Source organism: Pipra filicauda, unplaced genomic scaffold (assembly GCF_003945595.2).
Source record: "Pipra filicauda isolate LSUMZ 115617 unplaced genomic scaffold, ASM394559v2 scaffold103_size3290846_pilon, whole genome shotgun sequence".
In the NCBI taxonomy this organism is placed as follows: domain Eukaryota; kingdom Metazoa; phylum Chordata; class Aves; order Passeriformes; family Pipridae; genus Pipra; species Pipra filicauda.
In genome coordinates, this window is record NW_024103474.1 from 1,879,277 (window position 1) to 1,892,745 (window position 13,469).

The 13,469-nt window shown below is 42.0% G+C and overlaps 1 protein-coding gene across 7 annotated transcripts in view; it reads left to right on the forward strand.

The window, feature by feature from the left end:
- POC1A (POC1 centriolar protein A) overlaps window positions 1-13,199 on the forward strand; it is a 57,445-nt gene extending 44,246 nt beyond the window's left edge. For 5 of the 7 annotated variants that reach the window (XM_027727290.2, XM_027727311.2, XM_027727319.2 and 2 more), the window contains 2 exons: window positions 1,456-1,596; window positions 12,915-13,199. In XM_027727290.2, the coding sequence (XP_027583091.1) occupies window positions 1,456-1,596; window positions 12,915-13,013 (240 nt within the window). In that variant the 3' untranslated portion in view covers window positions 13,014-13,199. The remainder of the gene's footprint in view (window positions 1-1,455; window positions 1,597-12,914) is intronic. The other 2 variants (XM_027727328.2, XM_027727298.2) reach the window with 1 other exon arrangement.
- The last annotated feature ends 270 nt before the right edge of the window (window positions 13,200-13,469 follow it).

The window sequence follows — 13,469 nt, forward strand, 5'->3', positions numbered from 1 at the left end:
GCCTGAATGTTGGGCTGAACCTCAGCCTTGGGACCCTTTCTGTGCCCTAATTCGGTGGCTCCAAGCAACACAACTGTTTTATGTATATCTATTTTTTAAAATATATATATATAATTTTTAGGTATGCACGTATATATATACATATATAGATATTCATAATGTAGTGAACAGTTTGGGGTTTAAAGTTATGTGAGCTGGTCTAAGGTCTTGTTGCAGTTTAGTTGCCCACCTGCACGTACCTGTATCAAATACAGAGGTGAGCAGGTAGATCAGTACAGCACTGATGAGAAATGCATTCCTGGTATTGCATGGGAGAGGAGAGATGGAAGCAACTCTTCATTTCTTGCTTTGGAAATGTACATGTGGGAGAACTTTTAGAGACCATCTTCCAATCTGTCAGAATTCCTCGCTGTCTTTGCTGATTTGTGAACTTCATGTGAGTAATAAGTGCATGGGATGGAGCTGCACCAGGCATCGGGCCATGGAGAACTACATTTTGAGTGCTGCGATCTTGGCTTTAGATTCAAATCTTGTCTGTTAGTGTAAATTGAGAAACTGAAGTCTGCAGTTGCTTAACCAGTTGGCTGCCTCCTTTAGTTAAACTTCTCTGAACTACTTCTGGTGGTAATGCAGATAAACAATGCAAATAGTGTTTGTTATAGAAGAAAGGTACCATTTTGAAAGAAAAGGAAAGAAGAATAAGTTCTTTAGTAGAGATCTATTTGTGTTTTTCAAACTTAATTTATTCTGAATGAAATATTCAAGCTTGCATAACTAAAGCAGTTGAAATTGAAACTTCAAAGTAAACTTGTTCTTATTCTCATTGAGAAGGAAAACCAGTTCAAGATATAAACAAAATTAAAATTACTAAATCAAAACTGCTCCAATGCATATCGGATACCTCTTGCTTCTGCTGAACTTAACTGCAGTACAGTGTCTTTGCAAGCACCAAACATGGAGAGAGGCTTTAACTTTACTATTGGAGTGAAAATAATTGGACTTTTCTCGGGGTATCTTACTTAATTCTTGTAATTTGGATGTAGTGCTTCCACGTGCCTCCAATAAGTCTTCATTTACCTGTGGTCTGTGCCTGTGGACCCCATGAGCATGCCAGAGCTCTTTGCACACATAAAGCTTGAACCTTGCAGGATTGCTTCAGAATTGTTGTCTAAGGTTTACCTTTCCTCATCAAGGTTTGAAAACAAACACAAGCACACACAAAAAAATGCCCCGAAAACAATAAAACCGCCCTCCACCTGGGACAGGCAGACAAGTCAGCAGAAGCTTTTCCTTTTCCAGCTATGGCAAGAACAATTCCTTTTCTCCTTTGCCTGTTTTTAATAGCATAGACTGTCCTAGCATAAACTGTCCTTTACTGTTTACCCTCCATGAAACAGAAATCCTTCTCCAGTTGTTTGCGTCGCAATAGCAGATTATGTCTGTTTATTTTTCTAGCAGTCAGAAATGGACAGTGGTATTCATCATAAGAAAACAAAAACTCAGGATTCCGGTAGGAACCACGAGCAGCAAGAGGTGGAGGCCAGTCTTGCGAATACCCTGGAGCATATTATGGGACAGCTGGATGTTCTGACTCAGGTATGGTTTGCTCTTTAATTTTGGAATGACAAAGGTACCTCTGACTGGAAGAATTGGGAATGTTTTGCAAGAGTTTCATAGAATAAAAATGTGACTAGTTCAAAACCTCTGCTTTTTAGTAGTATTTTGATAAATCTTCCATCATCTGTTTCTCAGCTTATCTCTATCAGTTCCCTCACATTGACTTCCAGCTTAGGCTGGAACTCTTCCTTTATGTTCCTTTATGCTGCAGTGTCTTGGAGTGCTGCGTGAGCCAGCTCTGAGAGACTGTGCTATTAGCCAGGGTTTATCTAAGGTGATGCCTAAAGGAGTGCTTGGCACAACAACTCTGTTTTGGTGAATAATCTGTCTCTCTTCCCTCCCCCATTATACTGCAGTCTATAGGTAAACTCCGTTCAGATCCTGCTCCTTTTCCCCCACCCAACATTCACCTACACAGTCCAATTTCTGCAGTATTCTCCTCCCATCAACAAGTCTGGGCCCTTCTGTGCCTCGTTGCTAGAACATGCTTTTCACCCACAGTTACAAACAACTAATCCCAACATTAACAAACAGTTCTTTCTTGGAGTCACTGGGCGATGCTTGAACAGTACCAGCCGTCAATGGTGATCATCACAGCATGTGTTTACTTAGTAAGAATTTGGGGATAGAGCTGTTTTTTTATTAACTAAATAACTGCTCATTGCTCCTGTGAAGAAATACTGTTTCTGATTATTGTCTGGCCCTGAATTTCATTGTGTGATTTTGAGGTATGTGACAAGCATGGGATAGTAAACATTGGTGATCTCCTGTAGCTGAGACCGTGGTGGTAGGATGGAAAAATCTGTGTGGGAGGGTTTGTCTGTGGGTTTAAATGTTATTTCTGAGAAAGAACAGGCAGGTCTTGAACACTTGGTATTGAACATACTGATTACTAGTTAAAGATAGCTCTTTGCTCTTGAGAGAGTTAACTTGTCAAAGTACTTGTCAAAAAGTGCAAGATGATGGGTTAGAGGGCCCATCAGGGGATTGAAGGCTGATTTAGGGACTAAAAAACATGCCAGGACTACAGGCAGTCTAAAATAGTGTAGGATGAAACCCAAAAGGTATTTAAGTTCACTTGGCAGAAATGCGAGAAAGCACTTTTCCTGTGATCTTTAAAAGGCTGAACACTGGAGGAGGGGAGGGAAATCTCTGACACTGGGCCCTCATACTTGTGAGTAAAAAGCAGCCCAGTGTATACACAAAATATTTTATTACTGTTTTTACGTCTCCCTAGTAAGTTTGGAATGTGATTGTTATCTTTCATTACATAAATCAGATCCACATTTCTGATGATGGATGTGTAATGGCTCCTTTTCAACTTCATAGGTGTTTAGAGGAGGCAAATATTGCAGTAAACAGTACGTGTGGGATTTAACCTAAATATAAGCAATGCAAATATCTGTCGAAGATATTGTGTAACCGTAGAAAATTCCAAATGTTGTTTAAACCTAGCAGAAAGAGAAACTGAGATCAGTGGGGGAGGAATAAATTAGTAAGTTTAGGATAAAATTGGAAATACCCCGAAATAGTAAAAAACCAAAAAGCTGCCTCGAGTAACTCTGCATTCTGCAACCTTTTACCTTTTTTGTAGCTTTTTTGCCATCTTTGAAGTCCTTAATTTCTCATTGGTTCTAATCTGTGTATGTTGTGTTTTGTATTAACACCATTTTAATGCATTTGTACAGGTAGATGTTCGTGACACACTGTTGAAGTGGCTTCCTAATTTTTCATTTTCATGCCAAGGTTTTGATATTTAGCAGCGAAACAAACCAACACCAAACAAGCTTAAGCAAATGAGCCCGGAAGAAATCCTTGTTCCTGGACTAAGGGAGGAGGTTCCTCAAAGAGCAGGGATTGTCTTTGTTCTTGTCATAGTTTTCAACACTGTGTTACCATGATATAATGTACCAGTGGGGGAAGGTTAAAGTTGTGAAAAACTACTTTGGGAAATTATGCAAATATAGGCCTAATTTATTTTCCTAATATTTTTTTCTGTAGTTGTCATTTCAAGGCTTAAACGTGGTATCATGTAAGAGTGGGAAGGAGAGAAAATACTTTCAATTTCTGCTGAAAGGGGTGATAGTAAGACATCAGGCTGTCATCTCTTGCCAGCACACAGCTTTGTTCTCTGCTGCACACTTGAAGATGCATCATCTACCACTCACAATTATTAGTACCTTCCCTCTGCTGATTTCCAGATGAAATGAGGTGTTAAGTACTTGAATCCAGTGGGATTTTTTTTTTTATTCAATTAAAAGGTCTCTTCCAGCCAGTCACCAATAACTGAGGCTGTAGAGGAGTTGTGCCACACACAGCAGACTTGCTCCATCAGTTTGGCACCTCAGTTCTTACCAGAGGGAGATGAACCAGGAGAATCTGGTGGCTGTTGTATATCACAACTAGCAATAACCACTATAGTGAATAGATTTACAAAGCTTCATTCTTACATTGTTGACTTTGTGCTAGGATTTAATTCTTTAAGGTTTTGGCAACTTTCAACTGGTCTTTGATTCAATGAAGCCTTTTTCTCTTCCTCCTTCCCAAAACCCTGTCAGGGCATCTTACTTGTAAGAAAGTGGTTTAATGTGACCTGACAGGGTCTTTGTATTTTTTCCTAAAAGTGGTTTGTGTTTGGCCATACTTCACATGCAAATAAAGTTAATGTTTTACTGCCTTTTTTTCAGAAGAGTAGTACGTGCTTAATAATTCTGTTGCCTTAAAGAGAGGAGTGAAGTTGAGGCCTTGACATAAGTTAGTTGTTTTTGGATTGCTTAGATACTCTGGTTCCCCTTTGTAGGGAAGCAAGCAATTCACATCTGGCAAAGGAATGAGGAAGATGACAGTAATAAATGTATGATACAGATGATTTGCTCCTCCCTTTCCTGCAGCTTAGTATCTTGTCAGTGTCTCAGTGTTTAAAAATCCTTTACTGGCATTTCAGAGACACGAAAAGTAGGAAAATACAGGCTGTTTATCAATTAATTTTTTTAGTGAAGGATGGATCTCGGTATCTCAGTGCCTATATGAAGAGATGTGGTGAATATTAAAGTTTAAGGGGAAAACAAGGTGATTTTTCTCTCTTGGATAACTTCCTAGAACAGAATGGTGTGTTTTGGCTGAAAAAAAAAATGAAGCAGATCTTAAAGGTTTACTTGGTTCCAATGCATTTTCTGCACTTAGAGCTGAACTGCCCTTCTGAAAAGATTATCTATGAGTAACCATGTTGGCTGCAGTGGAAAACTTGCATTTGCAATGATCATCTTCAAAGAGTTTATATATTCTTGTCCTCACTTCAAACACCTCCAGCTGCTGTGTTAACTCTGTTGATCTGGTGGGCAGCAGGCACTGAGGCAAAAGCTGCTGGTTTTATGTGGGAAGGGAAATATCTTCTCCAAATGGAGAGTTCAGAACCAGGTTAGCATAAAAATTCATAAATAGCTGCGATAATCCACCCACAGGAAATGGCTTTATATGCTTCCCCAAACTAATCTTGCGTTGAGGCTGGGAGAAAACAACACAGTGAAATGGAGAAGACTTGATAAATCTGTAAAATAATCCACAGCCTGAACTGAAGGACAGTCTAGCTCATGTGAGATTAAAGGATTATTGCACTCCAGAAAAGACTGCAGGCAGAGGGGGGGAGAAAAATTGTTTTAAATGAGGGGTTTTTAGCATAAAAAAGACTGGGACGTAAGTGAGTTGGTTTTTAATTAAAACTGAAAATGTTTGTGTGTGCAGCGCTTATAATGAAAGTGAGTAAAATCAAATTTTTATTCCTTTTTTTGAGATGTGGCCTCCAAAGCTTGTGTTGGTGAGGAATGAATGTGGCCCCTCTCTTCTGAGAAGCATTGACTGTAAATTAAGCAACTGCTTTAGTTAAATATATGCTTTTGTGACTTCAAGTAGTTACAAGTCAAGAAGAAAGATTTGGGGGGGGGGGGGCGTTTCATAAGTACTTCTACTTTTGCTTTGCACAAATGTCTTGGTTTCTGTGTTGCTCTCCAGACCTGAACACCCATGGGTTATAGGTGAACCCAAAACACAGGAGAAAAACTGCAGGGAGTTTTTATTCCAAAAGAAAAGGTTTGAAACATTAATAAAAAAAGTTCCCATCTGAAAAACCTGTGAAATGTTAGATGAGCTTGCTTTTTAAATCTTAATTTAGAGGACAGAGAGGCTATTTCTTATGAGTCAGACCCATCTCTTGGATATTCAGTAGCTTTGATCTCTCACTCAAAACAAATGAAGTGCCCTGCTTGTTGCCGGTCCTCTGTGTAATTCAGCAGAGCTCCTTTTATTTTTGTGAAATATACTTCCTAAATATACTTGTTATAAAATCTTGATGCAAATACATTTTTCTTATTCCTAAGACTGCCTAAATTAAGTGCACTCCTAGGGATATTTCTGTATTAGCAGAACACTGTCTGAAGGCTGGCTTTTCAGGAGTGCTGATCATCTCCCTGGATGTTCACAGGACCTTCACCTTCCATTTTCCTTCAATGGGAAGGAACACTAAACACCTCCCACAATTTGTTTTCACAAGCAGACTTTGAAGATTAATATAAATTGTTATTCAGCCATTGGATACCAGCAGCTGGGTTCATTTAGGTGAGTGATTTGCATTCTTTCAGAGGCAGGGGACGGATATGGGAAGGCTTTGAAGTCTTTGTGGTTGGGGAAGACCTTTAGTCATTTGGGGTTCTAACCTCTGTATTGAGCAGTTGCTGTCATGGTACGTGCCTGGATGTTTTGATGTAGCTCATCATAACTTGCTGTGTTTTATACTGTGGTGAAACTGGAAGTCTCCTGACTGCTTTTGCTGGGCTGGTCTAGCCCCAGAGGTCTGGGAGCTCTGCACCAAGGAAGCTGCCCAGAAGCCATCAGCCATTCCCTTCCAGAAACTTGCAGGATCTGATGCAAGTGCCACCAGTTTAGCTTTGGCTGATCCACTGTCAAGACTAAAGCAACAGCAGTGGGTGATGAAACAGTGTTGTCAGTAAGAGGACAGTAAATGGAAAGGCTCAGGTGCAGAGGGCTTGTGTGCCTTGTGTCCCCACCCTGTGTGGGAGACACTGGCAGACCTGTGGCTCGCTGTCTTCGTGGCTGGGGTTGATTTAATACAAAGGACATCCTTTTCTGTCCCCTGGGGTCCCTGAGGTCACTGTGATACTGGTACTGACCATGCTGCTTGGTCTGGCAAATACTTGATGGAACTAGAATTCTCAGGTTCGCTTGTATGATTTTCTTACTGTAAAAAGCAGAGTGAGCACCACATGTGATCACTTGTTGCTGTACTGAGTCTCCCACAGGAGTAGATTTGTGCATTACACCAAAGTTACTCCTATAATTTAGTGAAAGGGTTGGTAAACTGAATTCAATAGCTTCAGAAAGTGTACTGGGAGGTGGAAGAAGAGATGGCACCTGAGGTTGATAGAATGGTTTGAGTTGGAAGGGACCCTAAAAATCATGTAATTCCAACCCTGCTGCCAGGTCGGCTTGTTCAAAGCCTCACCAATCTCATTGTAATAATCAGAAGAGGAAGTTAGCTGAGCTGTACTGATTTTGAATTTTATGACTGTTTCTTTCTTGTAGTGCTTTAGGTTGCTAAATGTAAAAAAATTCTTTACTTTTCAAGTATCCCGAGTAGCACGTGTCTGACTGCTGGCTCAGGAGAGCTGGTGGGACTGCAACCTTCAATAAATGTGCAAAACCTGTGTTGAGGGGTCTGTGGGACCTCCTTACCCACAGCTATACAGCAGCACTGACTGAGATGTTCCTGTCCAGCTACATGTGTTGTAGGAACAATCATACAAGTCTGGGGAATTTGAAACATGTCCATAACTTAGCCCGGTGTGAAATATTCTATGCAAATAGGCTTTGTGAGAATTCACCTTAGCTTTGCATTCAAAGCTGTTGAGATGGTGAGGAGCCAGAGACCTTATTTAAAACGTCTGGGGTAGCAGTTCTTGTTTTACTCTGAGCTCATGAGGAGCTGTCATTTCTGTTAGAAACCATCCCACTTTTTTATTTTAAACCAAAACCTACTTTAAGTGTATATTTGATCTCTGAGGTTAAGGCTTTGTCCACTGGAGTTAGGCAGGTCCTGGTGTGTGAAGAGCCTTTTGCTACATTAGGTGTTAGTAGCTATGAAGGCCTCATACCTTATACTGAGATGGGGCTTATTTCCTCTGCTGATCTAAACTGCCAGCTCTTGCTGAGAGTGCTTCAGAGTGTGCTGAACATCAGTATCTGGTTTGGGTCCCATGTGAAATCTGTTAAGATACGAATTTCCCATGAGGAGGGCAGCCCAACTCTCTCTAGGTGTGTGTAGTACTAGGAGGGGTCTGGTGGGAGTCACGAGTGCAGTGGCTGAGATGGAAAGGACACCGACAGCATGTCAGGGCAAAACTTAGTATGGTAGGAAGAGAAGCTGCTACTTGCCAGACAGGTTCATGGTTGAACTTTTGCTGCACAAGTTCTCCCATGAGCCTTTCATCGTGCAGCTGGAGTTTAAAATGCCAAGCCATGGTTAGTGGAAGGAGTTAACTTTTTTATTTTTGGTAAAAGGCAGGTTTAGGACTAACCCTTCCTGCGGTGGTTTATTTGACTCATTGCATTAGTTTAGAGAAGGGTTCCAAAGCTGGAGCTTACCTGGATATTTGCTAATTCCTGATTCTCCACAGGACTGGATATATGCTGAGGGTTGTATTTAGCAGATGTTGGGGGAACATTTTAGTGATCCACGTGCAATAATGGGAGCCTCTTCTTGTTGATATTCCTCAGTTTAACTGGTGTATTGACAGGTTGGCATCTGTTCTCCTTTTTTGTAAGACTGTTTTTACTTTCCAGTACAGAACCAAGGGGCCTCCTCAGTGCTGTGCAGGAGCCTGGCCCCAGGTGTCAGGAGTTTGTGCCCTGCAGGTACCTCTGAACCCACTCATTAGCACTTGCCAAGGAGGCACCCTTGGATGCTAAAGCAGCATTTTCATGGTGCAGTTTACTTGTACTTCCTGGCCATGTTTGGGAATGAAGTGGGTCTGAAATGACCATTTTTAGGGAGAACCATAAGAAGTTATAGCAGGGTGTGTAAGTCTTTGAAAACAAGCCAGTGCTGGCCATGCTGGTACAGAGGACAGAGCTCTTAAGCCTCCGGCTCCAGGTCAAACTTGGCAAGTCTCACTCTGTAAATCCATGGGCCATCTGTGGTCCTCATTGTACCTCTTGCAAGGCATCCATCCCTAAGTTTTTTCCTTGTACCCATAGAGTGGAGTGGAGAAACTGTGGGCACGGAAACTTGGAAACTTCTGCATTTGTGGCGTGTTCTTCTGCAGGTGCATTTTTTTATAAACTGAAAAGAAAATGCTGTCTTCATAAATTAACATGTCAGATGGGAAAGAAAAATCCGAAGAGGCAGAAGTAATGCTTTTCTTGGGTTGTTTGATATGTTAGTGCTCTGCAAAATCTTTTTAGCATATGCTTAGAAAAACTGGTGAAGCAAACTTTTGAGGATCTTTTTATGTAAGTAAAGCTAGAAAACTACTTCTGCCTCCTTTGAGATCAATGGAGAGAGGGATTTTCTGTTATGAATAAACAGGAATAGAAGTGCAAGTGTCACATTGTGCCTGCGCAGAGCCAAGAGCACAAATACTGTTCAGCATCGTGTCCCTTGTAGGTTCAGCCAAGCTGTTGTTACCTGATCTGAGTAACTGTTGTATGGATACTTTTTTGGGGGAGGTCTCCAATTCCTGGTGATCAGTCAGAGCGGTGTTCGTCCCTAAGCTATTAAGTGGCTAATTAGAGCCGGTGTGAGTGGCGCTTTGAAAAGCTCCTGAGCTGCTTGCGGGGCAGGAGCTGCACAGCTCGTCCTTTAGTGTGATGAGCTGAGCCTTCGTTATTCCACCCTTCTGTGCCCTTGCCCGCCTGCCCCCAGCTTCAGCTTCAGGTCCTGCTTTAGCTAATAGCAGCCATCTGTCTAGGTGCATCTCTCCCGGCAGGGACTCCCACCGCTGCTCCAGAGGGTTGCTGTCGACCTCTGCTCCCTTAACTCTGTCTCCAAGTTTTCTTTGGTGCTGGTAGAACTGGTTTCTTTTGGCATTCAATTAGCACCTGCTTCCCCTTATCTGTCCTCCTCAAGAGCCCCTGAGGGGCCGCTGCAAAAGCTTCAACCCTGAGGCTGCTGGTTCTCAAACTGTCTCTGCCTCTTCATCGGAGAGGGGCATGTTTAAGAGGGGCTAAGGAATAGATGCTGATGAAAGCACCTTGGAACTGCATCACAGATCACTGTTATTTGGGTTGAGGGAGTAAAAAAATAACATGGAGGAAGAGCATAAGGGGCTTGTCATCAGGTAGGCAAGCGTGACTGCTGGGTGCCTCAGATTAGGTGTCCTGGAGGAGGGTGGAGCTGAATATTCCCCAGAATTTAAAACGTAAATAGGAGGCAACTTTTTTTTGTCTACATACTTTCCCATTAATGTTCCAAAGAGAAGAGCAGGTTTTTTCTATGCTAAGTCTGTGAAGATAAATGAAGACAAATGTTGCAGGAAGTGTTGGTAGAAGTGATTTAAATTTTCTTTTCTGTGAAAAATTCCATATTCTGTCCTGGTGTCTGTAGTAATGCTTAGTACATTACTGTAATGTTAGAAATACTCCTTAAAAAAATAAATAGGTTGATTTTTTTTCTCGTTTAAGCCTGAGCTGTTAGTCTTCTGCCAAGTTGAGGCAGGACTTCAATAAATTATCCAGCATTTACTCCCTGGTGCGTAATGGAGACACGTACTGTGCTCCTGACACAACAGGAAGCCCAGATCCTGCCACAGAGTGTGAACCTGGCTCCAGTGACTCCTCACTGAATCTGGCTGACAGTGCTTTCCTCCGTGGCTTAATTGTTGGTTCCTTATCTTTGGAAAGCCATCGCACAAGCGGGCAGGAGTTGAATGGGTGCAGTTTCATTTGCCTCCCAAGAAGGACTTGCTTTATAAATAGCAACATGGAAATATTGTAAAACTCTCAGCGTCTAATAAAGGAGCTTTACTTTTCTGTGCAAGTTACAATGTAGCACTAATAGCAGCTGGGCAGTATATATTTGTGCTTTCCCTTACCTTCCTAGGATGTCAGATGCCCTGTCTATTTTGGGCATCATATATCCAACTCTAAATGGACTGTAGTCATCGATTCCTACTTTGGACTTCCTGGATTTCATTTCTGACTGCTGCTTTTCCACATTTAGTTTCCAAAAAATACTTACTGCAAGCCTTCTGCTTATACTTACATGCAGTTTCCATTCTAATAAACATTTTCCTTACAGCTTTCTCACAAATCCAACACTTTCTGAGGTCTGCCTCACTTGCGCTCAGTCTCTCGGTGCTGCCTGTAACAGCTCTTAACTCGTATTGACGGGATCATGGTGGCAGTAAATCATGGAACAGAGGAACCACGAGTAATCTGGGCATTGCTTCTAGCAGGGCAGTGTGGCCAGGATGTTAATTCAGGTGATTATCTTTCAAAAGGAAATTTGATGCAATGTTTCATTCCCCCTCTTTTTAACAGAGTGTTGAGTTACTAGTTCATTTTTTAAATGGAAAAGCCAGGATCCCTACTGCTTTTCATTCTCTGTCTGGTTGCTTGAAGGATAAAATCTTTGCTGTAAGCCCCTGGTAGACATTCAGCCTGCTGTGTTCTGCCATCAGTAGCTTTGCTCCTGATCTCTAAGACAGTCACTAGGCAATGGCATGGGTGGATGTGAAAAAGGTTGAGTCCTCTCTCCTTGAATAGGTGGGAGGGCACCTGAGATGTTACCTGCTGGCTCCTAAACATTTCTTCTGGTTCTCTGTGTACTGCAGTTCTTGTGCCTCAGAGGGGTGGCAATAGAGGAAGAAAAAAACTTAAATGCAGCTTGTGCTGTAGCCCATGGAATATTTGGGCAATGCTGGGTTCATTCTACAGCTGCAGCAGTGCTCTTCTGCCTTGCCACAGGTCAGAAATGAGAAATATGTTAGAAATAAGCTTTGAGCTATGCTTGGGGAGGAAAAAAAGGTGCATTATGGTAAATGCTGTGATGCACAGCCCTTCCTGACTTTGTTGATCAAGATGGCTTTGCCTTAGTGCCTGCTGTTGTTTTCATTATGTCTGTTTTCTCCCCCACTATTTGTCTCATTCCCCAAATCATTTTACAAGAGACTTTTCATAGTCTCAAGTGGCCTTAGCCAAGCTATTTCCTCTCTTTGTGCTTTCGCTTCCCCAGCTGTAAAATGGGGATAATGAGACCTGCTTGCTTTTGTCAGGCACTTAGAGATGTGCTTACGAAATGCGCTATTAAAAGGCTTTCTATGTATAACTGCTATACAAACAGCGGTTGTCCAAGTTTATTTGAATTACTTTATTAAAGCCCAAGGTTCTGAACATCCTTTGTTTTTAACAGAGGATGTTATTTATGCAGTAAAAATGCCCAAAATGTGAAGCTATTGATTGTTGCTGATAAGTTTATGGATATTAAAGCATTAAATCATCACCGCCCATTATCAGCCATTCTGGTGTCTTTGGAAGCTGAAAGTGGTTGTGCATTGCTGGGGCCCCTGATTATCTCAGAGTGATCAATAAAAGGTTTTCAGCAGAAGCTTTTATTGCCACGTGGTTAAAATGTTCTTCCTTTGCATCCTGTACACGATGACTTCAGCTCGAGGAGAGAGATAGAACAATCCTTTGTGGGGTAACTGGATTACACAAAGAAATGTGGGCATTATGTTGAAGTAGATACTGCTACTTGGAGTTTCAGTTCCCTTCCACCACCTGCTGCACTCCCTTATGCTGGGAGGGTTTTCTTGCCTCTCATTGTGTTTGTCCAGCAAGTTTTGAGTGTTTTAATTACAGCAAACCCCACAGTATTCAGGGAAGGGAGGAAAGAGTTGGAAGCCAAGAGGTAAGTAAAATCAGAACTAAAACTGGGCTAGACTGTTTAAAATCTGTGTGTCTCGTTAGCAGAGGAGTGTCTGGTGTCTCATGAATGTGGAAGGACAGAACCTGTCCATGAAAGGAAATGCAGAGCCCCATCTGAAAGCACCGAGTGCTGAAATGGATGCTCAGTGGTGTCTGCAGGAGAGCTTTGTGCCCAGCATCTTCTGTTGCTCCTCTCTGAAGTCCTGTGGTCCTCTGCCCTGCTAAAATGCTGACACTGGAGTTCCAGCCCTGAAATACCTCTAAATGCTCCTGTGAATTTAGCATTTCATTGCTCACTCAGAGTACAGTGTGTAACGTGGCTTTGTGAGCAGCTCAACAGCAACTTTCTCTTTGTTTTGCAGACAGTTTCCATCCTGGAGCAGAGGCTGACGCTCACTGAAGACAAGCTGAAGGAGTGTCTTGAGAATCAGCAGAAAATCATTCAGAACAAAACGAACTGATTTCCCGAGAGAAGTCGGGAGCTGAAGGCATTGGGAGGTTTGAGGTTGTTTGTGTTCCCAACAGGTTGCGTGTGACTTGCTTTAACAATTTTGAGCACAATCTATTTTTCAATTGAAATGTATAGTTATTGTATCTGTAAATAGCTTTGTTACTTTACTAAAATAAAAGGAATATTTTATTCATAAGTGTGGATAACAGTTGTGATCTCTTGTGCTTTTCAGAGCTACAGCAGCTGGAATGTGGACTGAGTACTAACCAGGAAGGTCGCCCCTCTCCCACCTCTGGTGCTGCTAAGTCTATTTTGAAGTGTTCAAGCATCTTGGAGTTGCCAAATGCCTGGCACAGGCTGTATTAGGCTTGTTGCTGAGGTGTGTGCTGGCTGTAGGTGACAAGCAAAGTGCTCTCAGGATATTTTGGGCAGTGGTAGCTCACCTCTGTTCTAGGGCCATAAAAAA